This window comes from Danio rerio, chromosome 10 (assembly GCF_052040795.2).
Source record: "Danio rerio strain M-AB ecotype USA chromosome 10, GRCz13ab, whole genome shotgun sequence".
Classification (NCBI taxonomy): Eukaryota; Metazoa; Chordata; class Actinopteri; order Cypriniformes; family Danionidae; genus Danio; species Danio rerio.
Window position 1 is genome coordinate 28,936,551 of NC_141030.1, and position 20,707 is coordinate 28,957,257.

Below are 20,707 nucleotides of genomic sequence, written 5' to 3' on the forward strand. Positions count from 1 at the left end.
GGCTACTTTGACGCTCTCGCTACTTTCGGTTTGAACGTACAGTTAGGCTTTAAAAAAAGCATGAAGACTGAGAAGTTTGCCCTTAAAGTTGTCCAGATAATGTTTCTGGTAATACAAATAACTATTACAAATTTTAGAAAGATTTTTGGGTAACACTTTAGAATAACTATCCGTTATAACTAGTTAATAGACCATTAATAAACTGTTAGTTACCAAGTTATAAATGAATTGTTAAATAAAAGTTAATAGTTTGTTAATTATTTATAATTGTGCTTTATAGATGGATCATGGATAACTTACAAGCTGTTTGTTAACAAGTTGTAAATGACTTCTTAACTGTATTTTAATGATTTATAACTATACCTAATAAATTAGTAATAGATCATGAACAAGCGGTTAGTATATAACTTAATAAAGACTTGTTAAGTATCAGTTAATAGTCTATATATGTGATTGGGACGTTATTCTAAAGTTGGAGCTATTTTTCATTTATTTCATTTTATTAACTTTTAGTAATAAAGGAATAGTTGCAACTTTAGAATAACGTCCCAATAACATGCTTAAGCTAATAACTAACACTTAACTAATATAAAAACTCACTTTACAGATCAGTTGTTCATCGTTTGTTAACCATCTACTAATACCAGTGAAACTTTGTAGAACAGCAAATGGATGGAACAAGTTCAAGCTACAGAAATTTGATATGATAATTAAAATATAAAATGTTTGTATCTTAACCTTGTTCCACTTATAGGCTTTTCTGTGTGCTGTGTTTTACCAAAGAAACTCCACAGATAAAATGTTGAACGTTGTGTTTAATGTATAGAAACACACATACTGAACCATCACATGGCAGTACAGCAGTATACAAGAATACAAACCCATGAAGTGCTAAACATGAAAACAAAATAAATAAATAAATTATTTTATTAAAGTTCTACAAAGTTTCACTTGTGTTATTAGATGGTGAACAACTGATCTGTAAAGTGTGAGTAAATATATTTGTTAAGCGTTAGTTATTAGCTTAAGCATGTTATTGGGACGTTATTCTAAAGTTGCAACTATTCCTCATTTACTAACAGTTAATAACATTTAAACCGCTGCAACTTTAGAATAACGTCCCAATAACATATATACACTTTTAACTGATACTTAACAAGCCTTTATTAAGTTATTTACTAACCGCTTGTTCATGATCTATTACTAATTTATTAGGTATAGTTATAAATCATTAAAATACAGTTAGTAAGTCATTTACAACTTGTTAACTAACAGCTTGTAAGTTATCTATTAGCCATCTATAAGGCACAGTTATGAATAATTAACAAACTATTAACTTTTATTAAACAAGTCATTTACAACTTGTTACCTAACAGTTTATTAATGGTCTATTAACTAGTTATAACGGATAGTTATTCTAAAGTGTTACCGAGTTTGGTATATTTTCAGTAATACAATTACACAATATCTTCATGGAAGAAGAACTTTAGATAATGTTCTAATGTTATTTGGTGTAATAGAAAAATAAACTAGAAAAAATATATATAATTTTGGCTAATCCTACAAATGTACAAGTGCAATTTATGACTGGTTTTGTATTCCAGGGTCAAATTTGTTATTTAAACTTACAATTTTTTTCTGAAGAAAAAAATCTCTAAATGACAAATTTTATTTAAAACTTTGAAGAAATGTTATCAGAAACCAACATAATAAAACGACTAATTGCATTTTACCCAAACACGCATCTAAGGCCCAATCCCAATTTTATTGTTTTACCTCTACCCCTTCCCCTTGGCCCTTGAAACAGAGTGTGTAGGGGAAAGCCTTTAAATTATACCCCTAAAAAAGGTACAGCACTACAACAGCTGCACACGTCATCATATGCCATCGCAATCTCCTACTTCATTGATGATGGTAACTGCTGTAGTTACTCCAGTTGTGTTATTTTTTGGTATTTATTTTCAGGAAATCACTGAAGGCATATATCATATTATCATAACGATATAATGCAGCAATAAGAACATATCTGTACTGTTTATTTAAACAGTGGCTATATTCATCTATGTAAACACAAAAACGATTACCATTACTCCAGACACTGTAAAAAGCTCAATCCCAGCCACTATGCTTTTCTGACAGGATATCCGAGTGTCATCGAGTGACATTGTTGTTGTGGGACTACTATACAGGAGTTATTATTAGGGATTATAGATAGCGAAATTTAGCGGTTTTTAAAATAGTTTCCTAAAAGCATGACCGTAAAACACGAACGCCATTAGGAATGTATTAAAACATATGTTTGTTTGTATAGTCAAAATTTGAAATAATGACAAAAAAATACTAATTTATGCATCCCCAAATTTTCGCACCCTTTGGTTTCTTCAAATGAGAAGTTGCCGTGAGATTTTAAAACCATAGAGATGCAAAATCTAAAAAGGTACATAGATAACACATTTGATGACTTTCAATTGAGACATTCTACCTAAGTCACAGCTGAATCTTTCTTTCTGCCTGTTATCTTGTGTTCATTTAGTGCTTTTTCCTCAGAGACTGTGGGTCAGATAGGGCCACACCATCAGGCCGTTCTGTAGCTGTCTGCCTTTTGAATGTCCACCCACGCCTGTTGATCATCATCTGCTTCATCTGTGTGTGTGAAAGAGAGAGAGACACTAAATCAAGATGGATCGAGGCTTTCTGTCTTTCATCACCACAAATGTTACCATCCCCATCATCGTCATCATCATCACCATTGTAGTGAACAGTCATCTACCACTGAAGTGAGGTATGGGATTTACCGTGTGTTGGTTTCAGTGACAAGCACTTGATTTATGTTATGACACTCCAGCAAAAATCTTAACTAATCTCATAATGCAAGAGATTGTTTCATAAAGGTACAATTCACCGCCCAAAATGTGCATTTGCTGTCAGTTTACTCATTCTGAGGTCATATGTGAATGTAGGTGACTTTGTTTCATTTGCAAAAACATTGAATCCATTCAGCTGATCTCTGGGTCTGGTGGGAGCATTTTTAGCTCAGCTTAGCTTAGCTTAGCTTAAATTATTAAATCAGATTAGACCATTAGCATCTCACTCAAAATTACCAAAAAGTTCTAATAATTTTCCTATTTAAAGCTTGACACTTCTGTTGTTACATAGTCTACTAAGACTGACTGAATATTAAAAGTTGCTATTTATTAATCAAGGAACTTTGCTGCTGTACCATGACTGGAGTAGGCACAATGATATTACGCAGCACCTGAAAATCGTGTGTGTCGATCACGTTGAAAGTTATCTAGCTTAGGAGTATTTCATTCTCTGCTTAATATCATTGTACCTGTTGCAGTCATTTTTACATCAACAAAGATCTTTGATTCTAATGCGGAATAAGTATACACAATGTAACTATATTGTAACTAGAAGGGTTGAGATGTAAATAGGAAATGTATCAAAACTCTTTGGTCATTTTTAAGTGAGATACTAATGGTCCAATCCGATTAATTGATTTAAGCTAAACTAAGCTAAACGTGCCACCCAAAACTCGGAAAGCGGCTGAATGGATTCAAATATGTATAAAAAAATCAACTGTTTAAGACTAAAATTAGCATATTTTCATAAAAAGTAGTGTTACTTTAAAGAAATGGCCAAAAAATGAATTCCTTTTGTTTCAACTAAATTCATTGCAATTTGCGTAAATAAATTGGCTTGAAATAATTTAATTATTTTATGCATAACAAGACGAAGTAATTCATTTACAAACTGACCATTCAGTGAGTGACAAAAAGATCTTTGATGGATTCTGTGAAAGGAGTATTTTGAGAGTTTGACTCGACTTCGACATGTTGAAAAATGTGCACGTGCTGCTATTCATAGTGTCAGATGAATTCTTCCCATTTTTAATCATCTTCTGGAGTGTGACATCTAAATTACCTATTTTTAGCTTTCCCCCAATTCGGTTCTCACTGTTCCATTAATAAATCGCTTATGGATATTAAGGACGGAAATAATGTATTATGTCTTTGAGATATTAAACCAAGAATAATCCCTGTAATCTTTGCTTCTGTTCAGGAGCTCTAGGGTTTGATCATTAAACATTAGTGGCTCATTGGTGGACACGAGGACCAGTTTATAAACTTTTAAGAGTCACATGGGTCATTTTTCAGGACGTTAAATCCTTTATTTCTCAAATATTGTTTTGTATTTGTATTTAGTGCAAGTTTAAGCATGAGCATATATTAAATAGATATTCTGCTAAATGTACACTACCTGACAAAAGTCTTTTCACCTATCCAAGTTTTAGGAACAACAAATAATAACTTGGCTTCTAGTCGATCATTTGGTACCAGAAGTGGCTTATTTGAAAGGCAAAGGACTCTAGATTACACTTATTTTACCAAAAATTTATTAAACAAGTTGAATTATTTAATTGTTTAATTAGGACAGTAAGGTCTGACTTGGCTTAGACAAAAGTCTTGTCACTTAACAGAAATATAAAGTCATGGTGCAGTGGAAATAGCATTAAAATTGTTTATGACTCCCATGAGCTTGGAGGACTGCATCCATACATCACTGCAATAACTCATTGCAAAATAAATAAATAAATAAATAACTTAATAATTAATTAATCTGAATTGGCAAAGAAAGCTCTGCTGCAGGACTCCCAAAGTTCATCATGACCTTTGTATAAATGTTCAATGCTCCATCTCTTCTCCATCTTACCCCAGACATGCTCAATAATGTTCATGCCTGGTGACTGGGCTGGCCAATCCTAGAGCACCTTGACCTTCTTTGCTTTCAGGATCTTTGATGTAGAGGCTAAAGTATGAGAAGGAGTGTTATCCTGCTGAGGAATTTGCTCTCTCCTGTGGTTTGTAATCTAATGGGCAGCCCAAATGTCTTGATACCTCAGGCTGTTGACGTTGCCATCCACTCTGCAGATCTCTCTTAAACCCCCATACGTAATGCAACCCCAAACCATGATTTTTCCTTCAACAAACTTGACTGATTTCTGTAAGAACTTTGGGTTTATGCAGGTTCCAATAGGTCATCTTTATTAATTGTGATGTTTAGTTCAACAGATTATTTATCAGAAAAATCTACCTTCTGCCACTTTTCCAAATGATCAACTAGAAGTCAAAGTTTTATTTGAATATCTCACTACTGGGATCAATGACAAGACTTTTGTCAGGTAGTGTAAATGAGGTGACAGAATACTATACAATTACATCAGTACTTCACTGAGAAAATAGGTTGTTACACTTACAAAAAAGAAAAAAACATGAATCAATTGGATTTATTTAAATAAAAAAATATTGTTAAATACAGCATATGCCAAATAAATGTACAGATATTCTGCCGTGGATACCAAAAATGGATCAAAAATGAATTTTCTCAAGTGAGAAAGTTTTTTTTATTCATTCATTCATTTTCTTTTCGGCTTAGTCCTTTAATTAATCCGGGGTCGCCACAGCAGAATGAACCACCAACTGATCCAGCATGTTTTTACGCAGCGGATGCCCTTCCAGCCGCAACCCATCTCTGGGAAACATCCACACACACTCATTCACACTCATACACTACGGACAATTTAGCCTACATCCAATTCACCTGTACCACATGTCTTTGGGCTGTGGGGGAAAACAGAGCACCCGGAGAAAACCCATGCGGACACAGGGAGAACATGCAAACTCCATACAGAAGCGCCAACTGACCTAGCCGAGGCTCGAACCAGCGACCTTCTTGCTGTGAGGCGACAGCACAACCTACTGCGCCACTGCGTCGCCAAAGTTTTTTAATGTCACTAGTTTAAGGTTTAAGTTTTTCAGTTTTTACATTTTTACTGTTTACTTACATTTTTTTGTTCTTTTATTTGTTTGTTAGTTATGATCAGTTTAATACTTCGTTTATCACTGAAACTTATTTCAGTTTGTTTCCAAGACATTTCTTTATTTTATCATAACATTTTATATTTCAATTACTAAAAGCTAAATTTTATTGGTTTATTTAAGGATAGACATGTTGGTTTACACCAACAAAAACTAGGCATAAATTGATCCTTAAGGAAAACATTTTCTGTGAGATATATTTAACTTTTAATAGCTCATAATCATGGATCTGCGTGCATCTGGAAAATCTTTGTTTTTGTGAAGTTTAACAGGCGGGTGGCTTTGCTCTGCGGTGAGGGCCTATATTTTGTTTATTTATGTCGTTTGTGAATATTTAAAGAGGATCTATTTCAGAAAATGGTGTCATGGTCTTTATTCTGGGCCTCTGGGCATTAAACAGCCAGCAGGACGGGCTGAGAGAAGATGCCATGTTTATGGAGTGCCAGTGTGTGTGTGCGTGTGTGTGTGTGTGTGTGTGTGTGTGTGTGTGTGTGTGTGTGTGTGTGTGTGTGTGTGTGTGTGTGTGTGTGTGTGTGTGTGTGTGTGTGTGTGTGTGTTTGTGTGTTTTTTTATGAGGTGTCAAACAGGAGCTCCAGGGAAGGTGTTGAGTTTTTTTTTTCTTTGGTTCAATGAGAATATGGTCACCGTGTTTCTGTTCCAGTTTCGTGATGTTTGTGCAGCTGCAAAAGTGATAAAGTGTCTCCGGATAATACATGTGCATTCTTTGGTATCTCAGAAGCAGCATGTGCATCTCTCATTTTAAAATACATGTTTTGTACTTTTGTACAAAGGGAAACTAAATACATTACAGATATAAAAATGCTTCTTCAGTCAATGAAAAATGCATAATTTTTACATTTTATTTTAGATTTTAATAATCATTTTTAAAATATAGAAATTGGCAACAAATTAAAATGATATATATGATGCAAAATATACTGCAAAAATTTCTTTAGGGGACATTTCTAACAATAATATTATTGTACCTGTTGCAGCCATGTTACGGCAGCAAAGTTTCTTGATTATTATGCTGAATAAGAGTACAGCTCTCAGCCTTTTTGGCTTTGAATTCACCAATTTTTCATTTTATAATGGTTTTAGTATTCACATCGAAACTCTGGTCATTTTTGATTGAGATGCTAATGGTCTAATCCAATTCAATGATTTATGCTAAGCTAAGCTAAAAGTGCCCTCGCCAGACCTGAAAAGGTTTGAATGGTAAAAACCAACTTGTGGCAAATAGGATCCAAATCCATACCGCCTGGAGGAAAATGATTAAAAGTTAAATAGAGCAGGATGGATAAAAAAGGTTGGAATAAAGGAGCGGAAAGGAAGTGGGAAGAATGGTTTGAGGAAGTGCAATGGTTTGAGGAAGTGCAATGGTTTGAGGAGTGGTCGAATGAGTTGCCTCTGGTTGAAAGCGACAAGTTATAAACGCCAAAAAGCGAGTGGCTGCACAAGTGTGTGTGTCAAGGTGACCTAATCCAGTGAAGTGTGACTGCTGTTAAGATCGTTTGGCGAAACGTTTGGCTGAGATGGTGGGTTTAGCAGTTGCAGTGATCATGTGCGGTTTCCACAACAAAGGGAGCTGAGTGATGTCGCTCTACATAAACACAGGCCGTAGGTGATTTCCCTCTAGTTCATCGGCTTCATGTCATTTTCAAAACAATAAAAGGAAAACAAAACGCTAGCATACCAGCATCATTGACCGGATGACTGCCAAAGCGATGTGTTTTCACCTGTTAACCTTATGCATACCACTACTCAGTGAATTAACTGTTTATTTTAAACAATGTAATTATCATTTTTAAAAGGTATAAATAATCAACAAATTAAAATGATAGATATGATGCAAAATATACTGCAATTTTTTCTTTAGGGGCCAAGAGGCACTTATCAACAATAAAAGGCATTTTCAGTAAAAGCAAAATGCCTTTATTTTTTTATTTTAAACAATAATATAATTAAAAACATTTAAAAAAATGTCCAGCAAATAAATAAATTCAAATATTGATATTGATAGATGGTTAAAAAAATGTTAAATTAACTTCAGGGGAAATTAAAAATAAGAAATTGAAATAAGGTACTTTAGAAATTGCATTTCTAACATTAAAATAATGAGACTTCAGTACACATTTTAATATTAAACTAAAACAGCAGTTACCAAAAGCAGTTTGACAGCATCTGCTCTCAGCGGCTCATTGACAGCCATGAAAACAGTGATGTCCAAACGCTGCTGTTTCTCGACTGAATGACTCTCAGTGAATTACTAATGAGCAGTTCACAGCCGTCTGTCTCTGGGGAGTGTGAGGACACTGTATTGTGCTGTATTATGTTGTGCTGCATTGTTTGTTGAAATGTTCATCAGTGAAGTGTGAAGAACCGATCTGTTGCCGATAAGGGCTGATCTGAGTCCTGCAGGGATGAAGGAAAATGTAACCTACTTTAATCAGGTTTAGTTGGCGTAAATCTGATATTATTTTCGGTCCTTAATACAGCAGCCTCCCACAGAACCGTGTGTGTGTCATTCCTCTGTGGGCTAATTGTTAACGGATTAAAAACTGTGATTCGTGTCTTTCCAAAACGTGAAAATCCCACACATTTTTCCTCATTGACATACAAAGCACATAAGTTTTGATTGTTTCTTATTTATTTTATTGTTGTTATTGTTAGTTTTATTATAGTTGTTGTTCTTGTAATATTTTATTTATCAAGTTTCATTATATATATATATATATATATGTGTGTGTGTGTGTGTGTGTGTGTGTGTGTGTGTGTGTGTGTGTGTGTGTGTGTGTGTGTGTGTGTGTGTGTGTGTGTGTGTGTGTGTGTGTTAAAAATATGATAACTATCTTGTCATAATAAATATCAAAACATCTTATTTTAAGCAAAAATATCAAAGATAATGTATTAAAGATCACAGTGCAGAGCAGCACAAGTATTTGTTTATTTAAATTCTTCTACTTTGGCAGTGTCCATCAGAAATCACTTACATTTAACTGTTTTTCAGTTAACTACATTTATACTGTTACACTGTGTCATGTAATGCAGATGCTGACAAGGTGGATCCAAATGCAGGTTTATTACACTGAGATGGTCAGGCAAGCAACGGTCAACACAGGGGCAAACAAATGTATACAGGGAGTCCAGAGTCGTGGTCAAATAACAGGCAAATGGACAGTCCTGGCGGCAAACAACGTAAACAATAAAAAACAAAGCAAAGACACGGCAAGACTATAGGCAAGAGAAACTCATTGTGATAATCACAGCAGGGACGTATTATCAAGGGAGGCAGTTCCTTACCTGTTATCATCCTCACCTGCCATGTATACCAATGATAAAATCAATATTTGTCCACTAATCTGTGCTATAAATGCAATTTCTGTATGAATAAAAATTATTTTAATCTTTCTTATAATCAAAATCGCTGTATTTTGCATATCATGTTCAATTACAGCACAGGAAGTGAGGTGAGGCAGCGCAATCCCCTGCACACTGGCTTGAGCACATGCTTTTTGCTCAGTGTATGCTACTAATGCTTCATTCAAATGTTTTGATACATTGTAGACATTTTTTTATCACATGCCCGCACTGCATATTATAGGTTATGTATTCCACATATGTTTATCCTTTATTCAGTGTTAGGATCTGATATAAAGCCGCACTGAAAAACATGAGGTGAGGCAAGCAGAAGCTCTGCCACACTGAAGAAGGTGCATGTGTTATTCTTGTTTAGTGGTTGCTCTTCTTCTCCGTAGTATAGTTAAATAGGAGTTTATTATTTTATGTTTTGCTCTGACTGACTGCAAAAAATTGTGGATTTAACATTAATTTCTCAGGTCAAAATTTCTCACAATTGGACCTTTGAACAAAATGTAAATAAATAATGGACGACCAATGCCGAAGCTAAAGGGCTTGCTTTAAAGGACAGGACAGAAGAAAATGCGATCATTTCAAAGTAACATTAATTCAAGTAATTTTTAAGACTTACAAGTAAAGATAGGACCAGAGTGCTAATTCTGTGTGTGTGCGTGTTTGTAAGTTAGAGAGAGAGCGTGGTGCTGTGACGCTTGTCATAGGCTGTCTTTTTTTTGTGTGTGTTAGCTGAATCAGCGAAAAACCGGAACAGGTGTGATTGTGTGGTGCATGACAGCATTTATAGTCCATTTGGTGACAAATTTGTTGTCCTGTGGGGAAATGAATGATTCCCAGCAATCTGCAAGCCTGGGTCGCAGGTGATTGTGACACACTGATTGGCAACGAAACATTTTTCATTTTGACATTTATTCACGAGTAATTTCTTGTGAAATTTTTTGGTTTCCTGTTTATGTAAAAGGCCACTATAAATATGTCATTTTATACTTTTATTATCATGTAGGTATTTATTTATTTGAATTATTTTTACAATTGATATTGTCTTATTTTAATTGTATACAATACTGTAAAGTTTATTTTATTTTTATTATATTCCATTTTGTTTTACTATATTTCTATATATTTCATACATATATATATATATATATATATATATATATGAGCAATATTACACTTGTAGCAGTGCGATATGGCTGTATATCAGCACGGGAGACGTGCCTTAGTGTCCCACCAGTGCTGATATACAGCCATATCGCTGTATAGTGTGATATTGCGTTTATACAACAGTTTGACGGCACAATTGTGTATATAAATAAAAAAATTAGACACAGAATCTACAACCGACACACATCGACAGAATTTTATCATTTTTGGCTCTATACACCAAGGCAATGGATTTGAAATGAAACAAAGATAAAGATTTGCTTTAACTGCAGACTGTCAGCTTTAATTTGAAGGTATTTACATCCAAATCAGGTGAACACTGTAGGAATTACAATAGTTTGCATATGTGCCTCCCACTTGTTAGGAGACCAAAAGTAAATAGACAATTGGCTTCTAGGCTGTTCCATGGCCAGGTGTGTGTTATCGACTCATTATCCCAAATACAATGAGCAGATAAAGGGTCCAGAGTTCATTTCAAGTGTGCTATTTGCCTATAATTCCCTCACTATTCACCTGATTTGGATGTAAATACCCTCAAAATAAAGCTGACAGTCTGCAATTAAAGCACATCTTGTTAGTTTCATTTCAAATCCATTGTGTTGGTGTACAGAGCAAAAATGTTAGAATTATGTCAATGTTTAATGTGACATGTTTCGTTATTTATCTCCACCACTTTCTTACCTGTTCCCTATCAATCTTTGTGTATTTAAGCTCCTTTGTTTCTGATTGTCATTTGGTAAACGTGGTCAGTGTGTCTGGTTTTACGTCATGTTTAATAAATTGTGATTTTACTGCACATGAATCCGCTTCTCGCCTGTTTCCTGGACCTTCGTTACACTTTTTAAATGTAATGTAATCCAGACACCTTTGACTCTCGTTTACCAAAATACAAATCACTGCAATATAACAGTACAGTATGAATGCAGTCAGACGTCTCTGTAAGCGTTGCAGCGCTGTTGCTTTGGCGTTTTTGTTGTCTTTGTAAGTTTTCCTGCAGTAGCAGTGGGCAGAGGGAGGCTGACCGCTGGGGTCAGTGTGTGGGTTTACTGAGCTGTTCAGCTCTTTTCCATCAGATGATTCAAGCTGCTGCTAACATGCTCCTCTATGCTTTCCCTCCCGTTGCGTTTGCCTCCAAGGACAAGTTATGAAAGCCTCTCCTTACCTACCATGAGAACAAAAATGAAGCCTCCCACACACTGCCGAGTTGTGTAACATTTAGCATTATGAGTTTAGGAAGTGTTCAAGAACATATTGATGAAAAGGACACTGGAAAGTATAGTTATTTGTTTGTGTTTATAAAGAGGAGGAAGGAGACAATGACATTTCTTGTCATCTAGTTTTTCAGATTCTCAGACGTAGTATTTTAGTGGTCAACTCAGTCTCATAACCATTTCCACCTGGTTTTAACATGTGTTCATATATGTTGTGTGTTCAGATTTCCCTGAACATTCACAGAACTTTCCATCTTGCTTTATCATGCTTCACATCCCTTTAGCAAAACCACTCAATGTGACACTTGAGAACTACTGAATGAAAAATAATATGCCTTGGGCAAACGTTAGGCAGCTTGCAATCAATCAGAAAAGCAAGTGAATGAGGGGATTTACATGGCAACTATTATTTAAAAAAAAAATGTTTTAGTACGTGGAGTCACGGTCATGCAGTGGGTAGAATGATCGCCTCACAGCAAGAAGGTCACTGGTTCAAGCCTCGGCTGGGTCAGTTGGCATTTCTGTGTGGGGTTTGCATGTTCTCCCCTGTGGTGACCTAAGGTTAATAGTGGAACCAAATCGAAAAGAACATGAATGAATGAGTGTTTTGGTACAAGTTTAGTAGCCTTTTCGGCAGATAAACTTTTTCATAGTTCTTAGAACTGTTGGTGTAAATTCCTACATATTAATGTATTTGTACCACAGGAACTAGGAATGATTTTAGTTAAAGAAACTTATGTTGGTGGAACTAAAATAGCTCCTACATTAGAGTAAGGTGAAAGCTAAATCAATAGGTGCTATCAATGATGTAATATATTAAGAGCTTTCGCATCAGGTAGTTATAAGAACTACTGATTGACCAAACACATGCATCAGAAAATAACGCCACGGTATGGTAAAATGTAGATGTAAATGTTTTACCTTACACTTTTGTTTTTTGGCATCATGTTTTTTTTTTTTTTCTCAGTTTTAAAATAAAAAGTTCTGTCATCATTTACTCACCTCTGTCTTGTTCCAAACCAGTTGAATTTTTGTTGTTGTTGTTGTTCTGTTAAACACAAACGAAGATATATTAGGTATATTAAAGATTGTTGAAAACCTGAAACATAGGCTCATTCTGAAAGCATAGCCCTAGATACATTTCTGCAGAATTATGTCGATTATGTAGCCAGAAGTACTTATGGCTACATTTCATTTTTTATATGAACGCTATGGGGCGGTATGATGCCATTCCTTTTCATGCTTATCAGCTGACCGCTTACTTCTGTATGGACGACTTCTGGCTTTTACCAGTTTGTCCAGTTAGCTCGCCATGTATGTTAGTGGGCTTGAGACGCAGAGAGGAGATGACCATGATGACGGTGTTCAAGTCCGGTGAAAAACAGTTCCAGAAAACAGGTAAGACAAAAACAGAAGCCAAAAAATAAAATAAACAAGTAAATAACAGAGCGCGAATGTGGTAAAAATCAGATGAGGGCTTTTTTTCTGAATTGCTTTTTAAATTTGTTGGTTGGGTTTAGAAAAGTGGGTGGACGGGTCTATCTGTGCTTTTTAAAATATTATTGGTTGGGTTTAGGGAAGAAGGAGGTTGGGTCAGTTGATCGGACAGTCAGACATTCAATCTGTCAAACAGTCAGTCGACAGCTGTGCGACAGCAGGCGCGAATGGCACTTGAGAGAGAAATTTGAGATCTCAAAAAGCATACACAGCGGCCTCTTGTAGATTCTCGAAAACAAAAACTGCAAAATAAAATTATCTCCTGGGATGTATTTGGTGCTCTCCAGAAATATATATAGAGGTGCATTTTCAAAAGGAGCCTGGGTTGAACCATTGACATCCATAGGAAAAACAAATACTACATGTATTTATGTATGTATGTATTTACAAAAGTCAGTAGTGTGTAAATGATGGCAGAATTGTAATTTTTTGGTGAACTATTCCTTAAATGATATGTAGCCCTGCAAAGATATGTATTCCTTTTTTCTTTTGCTCTGACAAACCATATAGTTTTACAGCCAGTGTTGGCCATTTTGTCTCACTTCAGAGTTCTTGCTGCCTGTGCGAGTGCAACCAGGAAAATGGCTCTATGTGGATCACCCAAGTGCCTGGTTCATATAACTGAGTTATAACTGATTTATAACTCACTTACAACCGAGGTTTTTATAACCTGGTGCAAAAGCTTTCTAATGTTTCTAAAGTCCACATGTAGGCAGTAGGCAGACAGCATGTGACTTTGTGAGCTGCTTTTTAGTGGATTGTGCTTCAATAGTGACATTTAACTGAACTGAACTTGACATTTGTGACTCTGGATCACAAAACTAGTCTTTTATTCCATGGGTTTATTTGTGGAAATAGCCATAAATACATTGTATGAATCTAACGTATGGGTTTTTATTTTATGCTATCAGAATATTAGAATATCATTATTAGAATATCATTAGAATATTAAGTAAAGCTCATCTTTTATTTAAGATATTTTGGAAATTTCCTTAAGCAAATCTTTTAAAAAAAATAATTAGTAATATGCATTGTTAACATATAATCTGGACAGTTTCATTGGTTATTTTCTCAATATTTAGAACCCTTAGATTACAGACTTTTTAAAACAGTTTAATTAACTCTCGACCAATTACTGTTCTATCCTACATAATATGATATCATACAAAGCATATTTATTCCGCTTTTTCAGATTAAATATAATTCTCATTTTCCAAAAGTTTACCTGTATGACTGGTTTCGTCATCCAGGGTCACATTTGTGTTAATCTGAACTGAATCAGTTTTAATTTAATTAGACCTACACCAACATTCTAACACTCTCTATGTTAAGCGCAATTTCATTCAATTCAAGTTTATTTGTATAGCACTTTTTACAATAATTAATGTGTCAAAGTAGCTTCACAAAAGGTGCACATTATTGCAATACAAATTAAGGAATATTTAAGGTTATTAGTTACCAATAACTTTAACTAATTAACTATTAACTAATAGCTTTTAACAGATTTATAAACGTATTATATATAAACATAGTTCACCTGCGGTAACACTTTATAATAACTACACACTATAAATCATTTATTAAGCATTAGCAAATAGTGAACTAATTATCTGATAAGCATTAACTCTAAATTAATAAGTGTTAGTAAGCAGTTTATAACTTCAGCTACAAATGCTCTATTCTTGACTTATAAGCACTTATATAATGTGTTTGATGATTGTATTTTCATACTTTGTTAATGATTTATTTTTCATTACTAAATTAAGTATCGAATTATTTACAAACTGTTTGTATTTAACAATAGTTGAGGGGTTTTAGGATCATTCAGAATGAGTTAGTAAATGATTAATAAACTATTGAAATCAACATGTATATGTCTTTTTATCCAGGCACATATTAATGGTTACTATATATGTTAATAAATGCTTTATTAACTCAACTTCATGCAGTTTTGTGACCTAATCTAAAGTGAGGACTACTCATGCTTTATAAATCCCTTATAAATTACAAATAAAGGCTCAGTTATATTCTAAACAGGAAAAAAAGACATTATTAATTTTTTCTACATTTAAAGATACACAAATGAAACTGTACTTCAAATGAAAAATAAATCTTTGCAATCTTATCTAAAATAGAATCACTGTAGAGTTTATACATTACATCTTATTATAATGTTAAATTATTATATTGTTGTTGTTTTATCCAGTTGGATGTCATATTTTATCCATATTGGATGTCAAAACTGTTATTTTGCAATGTTTAAACTTTACAGTAATTTTACGTTTTAGAAAGATTGCACAGATTATCGTTAATTTGATAGTGAGCCTTTGATAGTCATTTATAAGGCATTTATAAAGCATAAACAGTGCTCACTTTAGATTAGGTCACAAAACGGCATGAAGTCGAGTTAATAAAGCATTTACTAACATATTAGTTAACTATTAGTATATGCCAGAATAATAAGACATATAAATGTTGATTTCAATAGTTTATTAATCATTTACTAACTCATTCTGAATGATCCCGAAAAACCACAACTACTCTTAAATACAAACAGTTTGTAAATAATTTGATACTTAATTTAGTAATGAAAAATAAATCATTAACAGAGAATAAAAATACAATTATTAACCACATTATATACGTGCTTATAAGTCAAGAATATAGCATTTGTAGCTGCAGTTATAAACTGCTTACTAAAGTTTATTAATGTAGAGTTAATACTTAACAGATAATAAATTCACTAATGCTTAATAAAAGATTTATAGTGTGTAGTTATTATAAAGTGTTACCGAAAGGAAGTCTGCATCGACCCAACTTCCACATTAAATGGTGTGTTGATGCTTATTTCCAAAAGGGCTGAATTATGATAGAAAGGAGAAGTCACCTGTTTGTTGTCTCTGCATTGTTTGAGGTGACTACATCTGGAGCAAATGGTTATAATTGTAGAATGTGGGTGGTACTGTGTGTGGCACAGAGAACAATCTCATCAATAATGTTGAAACTGCATTAACGAGAGATGGAGAGAACAGATGTGGCAACAGCCAAGGAGCAACTTCATCTTCTGAAACATCTAAAACCGTATAAAAGGTTTGAGTTTAAGAATGTTCGGGGTTTACTCTGACTCCGATGAAACCAGGGTACTGCCGTGTATTTTGAGACTGCTATGCTGAATCTTCATTGAGATTTTTTACGTCGCCCTCATTTATTTCTTACAGTGTATTTGATGATGTGTATTTATTTTACAATGTACAATCTACAGTACATTGTAAAAGTATAATTTTACCACAAAAGCAGTTACACTATAAAAGCCATTCAGCCAACGTGCTTTCCTCTACTTCTGGAAGACACGAGGACAAGCACAATATCCTAGCCCATTTTATACACCCGCCAAAGTCTGTAACACCACTGTCAGTTTGAAATAGTGGCTGGTGGTGTCCTAAAGACCTAATTCATAGTGTAACCTGGTCACAACTACTGGGCTTCGACTGCTATGTGGGTCAGTTTGGACTGGGAGGCTCCCTGACTGCCTCCCAAGAGTGTTTGTTCTATAAAAAAAAGCCATGGTGGTTACTCACTCAACTTTTACACACTTTGCAGTGATGGTTGGGCCGACCGCTATGATGTCACTGATGGCTTCCAGAGGGAGGCAGCAGGGGGAATCACTATCAAACTGCAGTCTGCTTATGTCACGTGGTTTGATGATTACTACCTGAACCTGCAGCCAGACACAAACATGCGCAACCCCTGGTTCCCGGAGTTCTGGCAGCACCGCTTCCAGTGCCGGCTGAAGGGTCATCCGCAGGAGAGTGTTAAATACAACAAGACCTGCACCAGTGAGTGGAAGAGCATCTCTGACCATGACAGAATAGGACATTTTATCTGTACGTCTGTCTTATCATTTATCTTTGTGTTCAATCATCCAGTCATCTGCCTGACGTCAATCCATCCATTCATTTTTTCAGTTGTTCATTTATCTATCCATATAAACAGTATGTCTATATTTTTACTATTACTTGGGAATGTATTTCTTGTCTTCCTTGTCTTCTTCCCATTTATATTTGTTTAACTATTCGTTATCCATTTATCCATCCAGTCATACATTGATTCCTCTATTTAAGCCTTTTCTTAGTCATTTTTATTTATACATACAACTATACATCATCCATCCATCAATCCATCCAAACCTCCAGCCATCCATTCATAATTTAATAATTTCCCCTTTCATTCATTCATATCATCCATTAATCAGTCAATATATCCAATCAACTATATGGGAATCTTTCATTCCATCAACCATCTATATATCTGTCCTACTTCTGTCAGTCCATCCATCAATATTTTAGTGTTTTATTCTGTCATCCCATCTCTGTTTAATTATCCGTCCTTCCATATGCCAGTTTCATTCTGTCATCTCATTCATTTATCCATTCATTCAACTCTATGGCAATCTTTTGGTTCATCAATGTATCTATCTGTTCCACGTTCCATCCATCCATTTGTCAGTTGATTAAACTTATCTTAATCTCTTTAATTCCATCAATTCATCTATTCATTGAACTATTCACCATTTATCCATCAATCCACCCATCTATTAATCCATACATTAGTGTTTCTGTTCATTCGTTCATTCAACTATATGGCAATTGTCACTTAATCAATTTATCTGTATGTTCAACTTTTCATCTATCCATTCATCAGTTGATTGAATTCATCTGAATGTCTTTAATTCCATCAAGTCACATATTCATTCAATTATTCACCATTAATCCATCAATTCATCCATCCATATATTAGTGTTTTAGTTCATTCGTTCATTTGTGTGTACACGTTCATTCCTTCATTCAACTATATGGCAATCTTTCAGTTCATCAATTTATCCATCTGTTTAACTTTCTATCCATTCATTTATCAGTTGATTCAATTGATCTGATTGTGTTTAATGCCCTCAAGTCACCTATTCATTCAACTGTTTACCATTTATCCATCAATTCATCCATCCATCTATCTATCCATCCATAAATTAGTATTTCATTCTTTCACTCATTCAACTATATGGCAGTTTTCGGATCATCAATTTATCGATCAGTTCAACTTTTGATCAATTCTTCCATCAGTTGAATAATTTGATCTGAATGTCTTAAATGCCATCAAGTCACTTATTAATTCAACTATTCGCCATTTATCCATCATTTCCTCCATCTATCCATATATTAGTTTCATTCATTCCTTCATTCAACTACATAGCAATCTTTCAGTTGATCAATTTATCTATGTCCAACTTTTCATCGATCCATTCATCAGTTGATTCATTTAATCTTAAGTCTTTAATACCACTAAGTCATCTATTTTTTAACTGTTCACCATTTATCCATCCATCCATCCATGTACTAGCTTTTCGTTTCATTCAGAGTCACTTGTTTGTTTGTTCATTCAAACAGTACCTCAGTCTTTCATTATATCAGTTCATCTAATCATCCAACCAGCCACTTTATTCATCAGTCCGTCTTATAATGAATCTTTCAGTTTGAAAATGTAATAAAGAAAGATATAAAATGTCACTGTTTTAAATGGCTTGCATTGATAATGTTTGTGTGATTGATTTTACCATCTCACAGAGAAAGAGTCTCTTCGACACCAGTACGCTCAGGACACAAAGATGGGCTTTGTGATCAATGCCATCTACTCAATGGCCTTCGGCCTCCACGCCATGCAGAAGTCCCTGTGTCCCGGCTATGCAGGTCTTTGTGAAGCCATGCGGCCAATTGATGGAGGTAAACTCTTAGAATTCCTCATGAGGACAAACTTCAGCGGCGTCTCGGGCGAAGTGGTGCTGTTTGATGAAAACGGAGACTCCCCGGGGAGGTACGAATCTTTCATATTCTGCTCCACACACAAGCCAGAATGTGCTTCTAAACTCCTTACAAAGACAATCAAAACTATCTGTTGTTTATGTCATTGTGAAGTCATTTTCAAAAACATTTTTCTTTGATGATTGTAAGGATGATTTTACTATTTGATGCTTGTGACGGTGCTTCTATGTGTTTTTCCAGGTATGAAATCATGAACTTTAAACAGATGAGTGAAGAGGACTACAGCTACATCCACGTGGGCAGCTGGGACAACAGAGGGCTGAAGATGGATGATGAGGAGATTTGGGCCAACAGCAGTGCCATCATCAGATCAGTGTGCAGCGATCCTTGCGAAAAAGCTCAGATAAAGGTGAGAAAAGGCATCTTTTGTGAATATGTGCTTTTTATTATTTGAAAGGTATGATGTTTATGGTACGCCAAATTATCTTACACAATTAATGGTAAAAGGTTTTTTCGGAGAAGTATTTATGCTCACTTGGGCTATGTTTATTTACTATAATATACTGTATAATTTTATTAGTTTAAAATGGTTAAAATGGTTTTCTGTTTTCATATATATTATACCTGTGATGTTAAAGCTATTTATGTATATATGCAGAGTTGGGTGTAATGCATTGCACAGTAATGTGTTACTGTATCCTGATTACATTTCTAAGGAACTCAGTAATGTAACGAACTGCATTTTAAATTTGTGTAATTTGATTAAAGTTACTAAAGTCAGTGTAATTCCGTTACTTACTTTACAATTATAGTTTTTAGAAGAAAAAATGCTTTCCTTTAAATAACGTTTTCAGCTACAACGACAGTTAATAAGCATGCGCTTTTAAATTGCTGAGGAGCGTGAGCTGAAAAGGTTGCTGATGACAGTGGTTGCTTCAAGTGAAAACACAGACATTACTTTGATTTCATTGAGCATCAAAACAAAAATATTGCTGTGAAATGTAGTCTACGTCCAGTCTCTAGAGACCTTTCGACTGCTTTAACCTTGACCTGCAACTTGTTCAAGCACTTGAATAGAAAGCATTCTACAAAAATACTCGTCACCAAGGAGACAACTGGCACCCATTAACCCGGTGGTCCAACTCAGCCTAAACAGGCTAAATAGGATTTTTGTGCAGGATTGGGAGTAAAGGTATCTTCTTGGCAGCTGCCAGGCGAACCCAGTTGAAAACCGCGTGTCAAGTGACAAGAACTGACCGATTAGCTTCATACTTTGTATTGAATATAGACATTTAGGCAGACTAATTAACTCAGGCAAACACAGAACACCTAAACACTACAGTGCGTTTCACATTATAGATCAAAGTCAATGGGTACAGATATCCAGTTTTTTCCCCAAATGTTTTCTTTTGTGTTAAAAAGACAAATGGGTTTGGAACAAGTGAATGATGAGAGGATTTTAAGTTTTAGGTGAACTCTAAGTCTTTTGAATATGTCAAGCTGCTGTAATCAACCCATTGTAAAGTTTTTTCAGTGAATGTTAAAGTACTGAAAGAGCTACAGTTTATTTAGTATTTTATGGGTATATTTTATGTTTTAAAAGTAACTTCAAAGTAAAGAAATTAGTAATCAGATTGCTTTTGATTTAGTAGTATTTAATAGTGTAATCAGATTACAACTTTCCAGCTATAGTCGTTAATTTATAACATATTACTTTTTAAAGTAACTTACCCAAAATTGTTTATATATATATATATATATATAT

The 20,707-nt window shown here is 34.6% G+C and overlaps 1 protein-coding gene across 3 annotated transcripts in view; it reads left to right on the top strand.

Moving 5' to 3' along the window:
• Window positions 1-20,707, top strand: part of grm5a (glutamate receptor, metabotropic 5a) — a 49,946-nt gene that overhangs the window by 14,314 nt on the left and 14,925 nt on the right. For all 3 annotated transcript variants that reach the window (XM_087269679.1, XM_087269681.1, NM_001328710.1), the window contains 3 exon segments: window positions 16,730-16,965; window positions 18,748-18,994; window positions 19,183-19,351. In XM_087269679.1, the coding sequence (XP_087125805.1) occupies window positions 16,730-16,965; window positions 18,748-18,994; window positions 19,183-19,351 (652 nt within the window).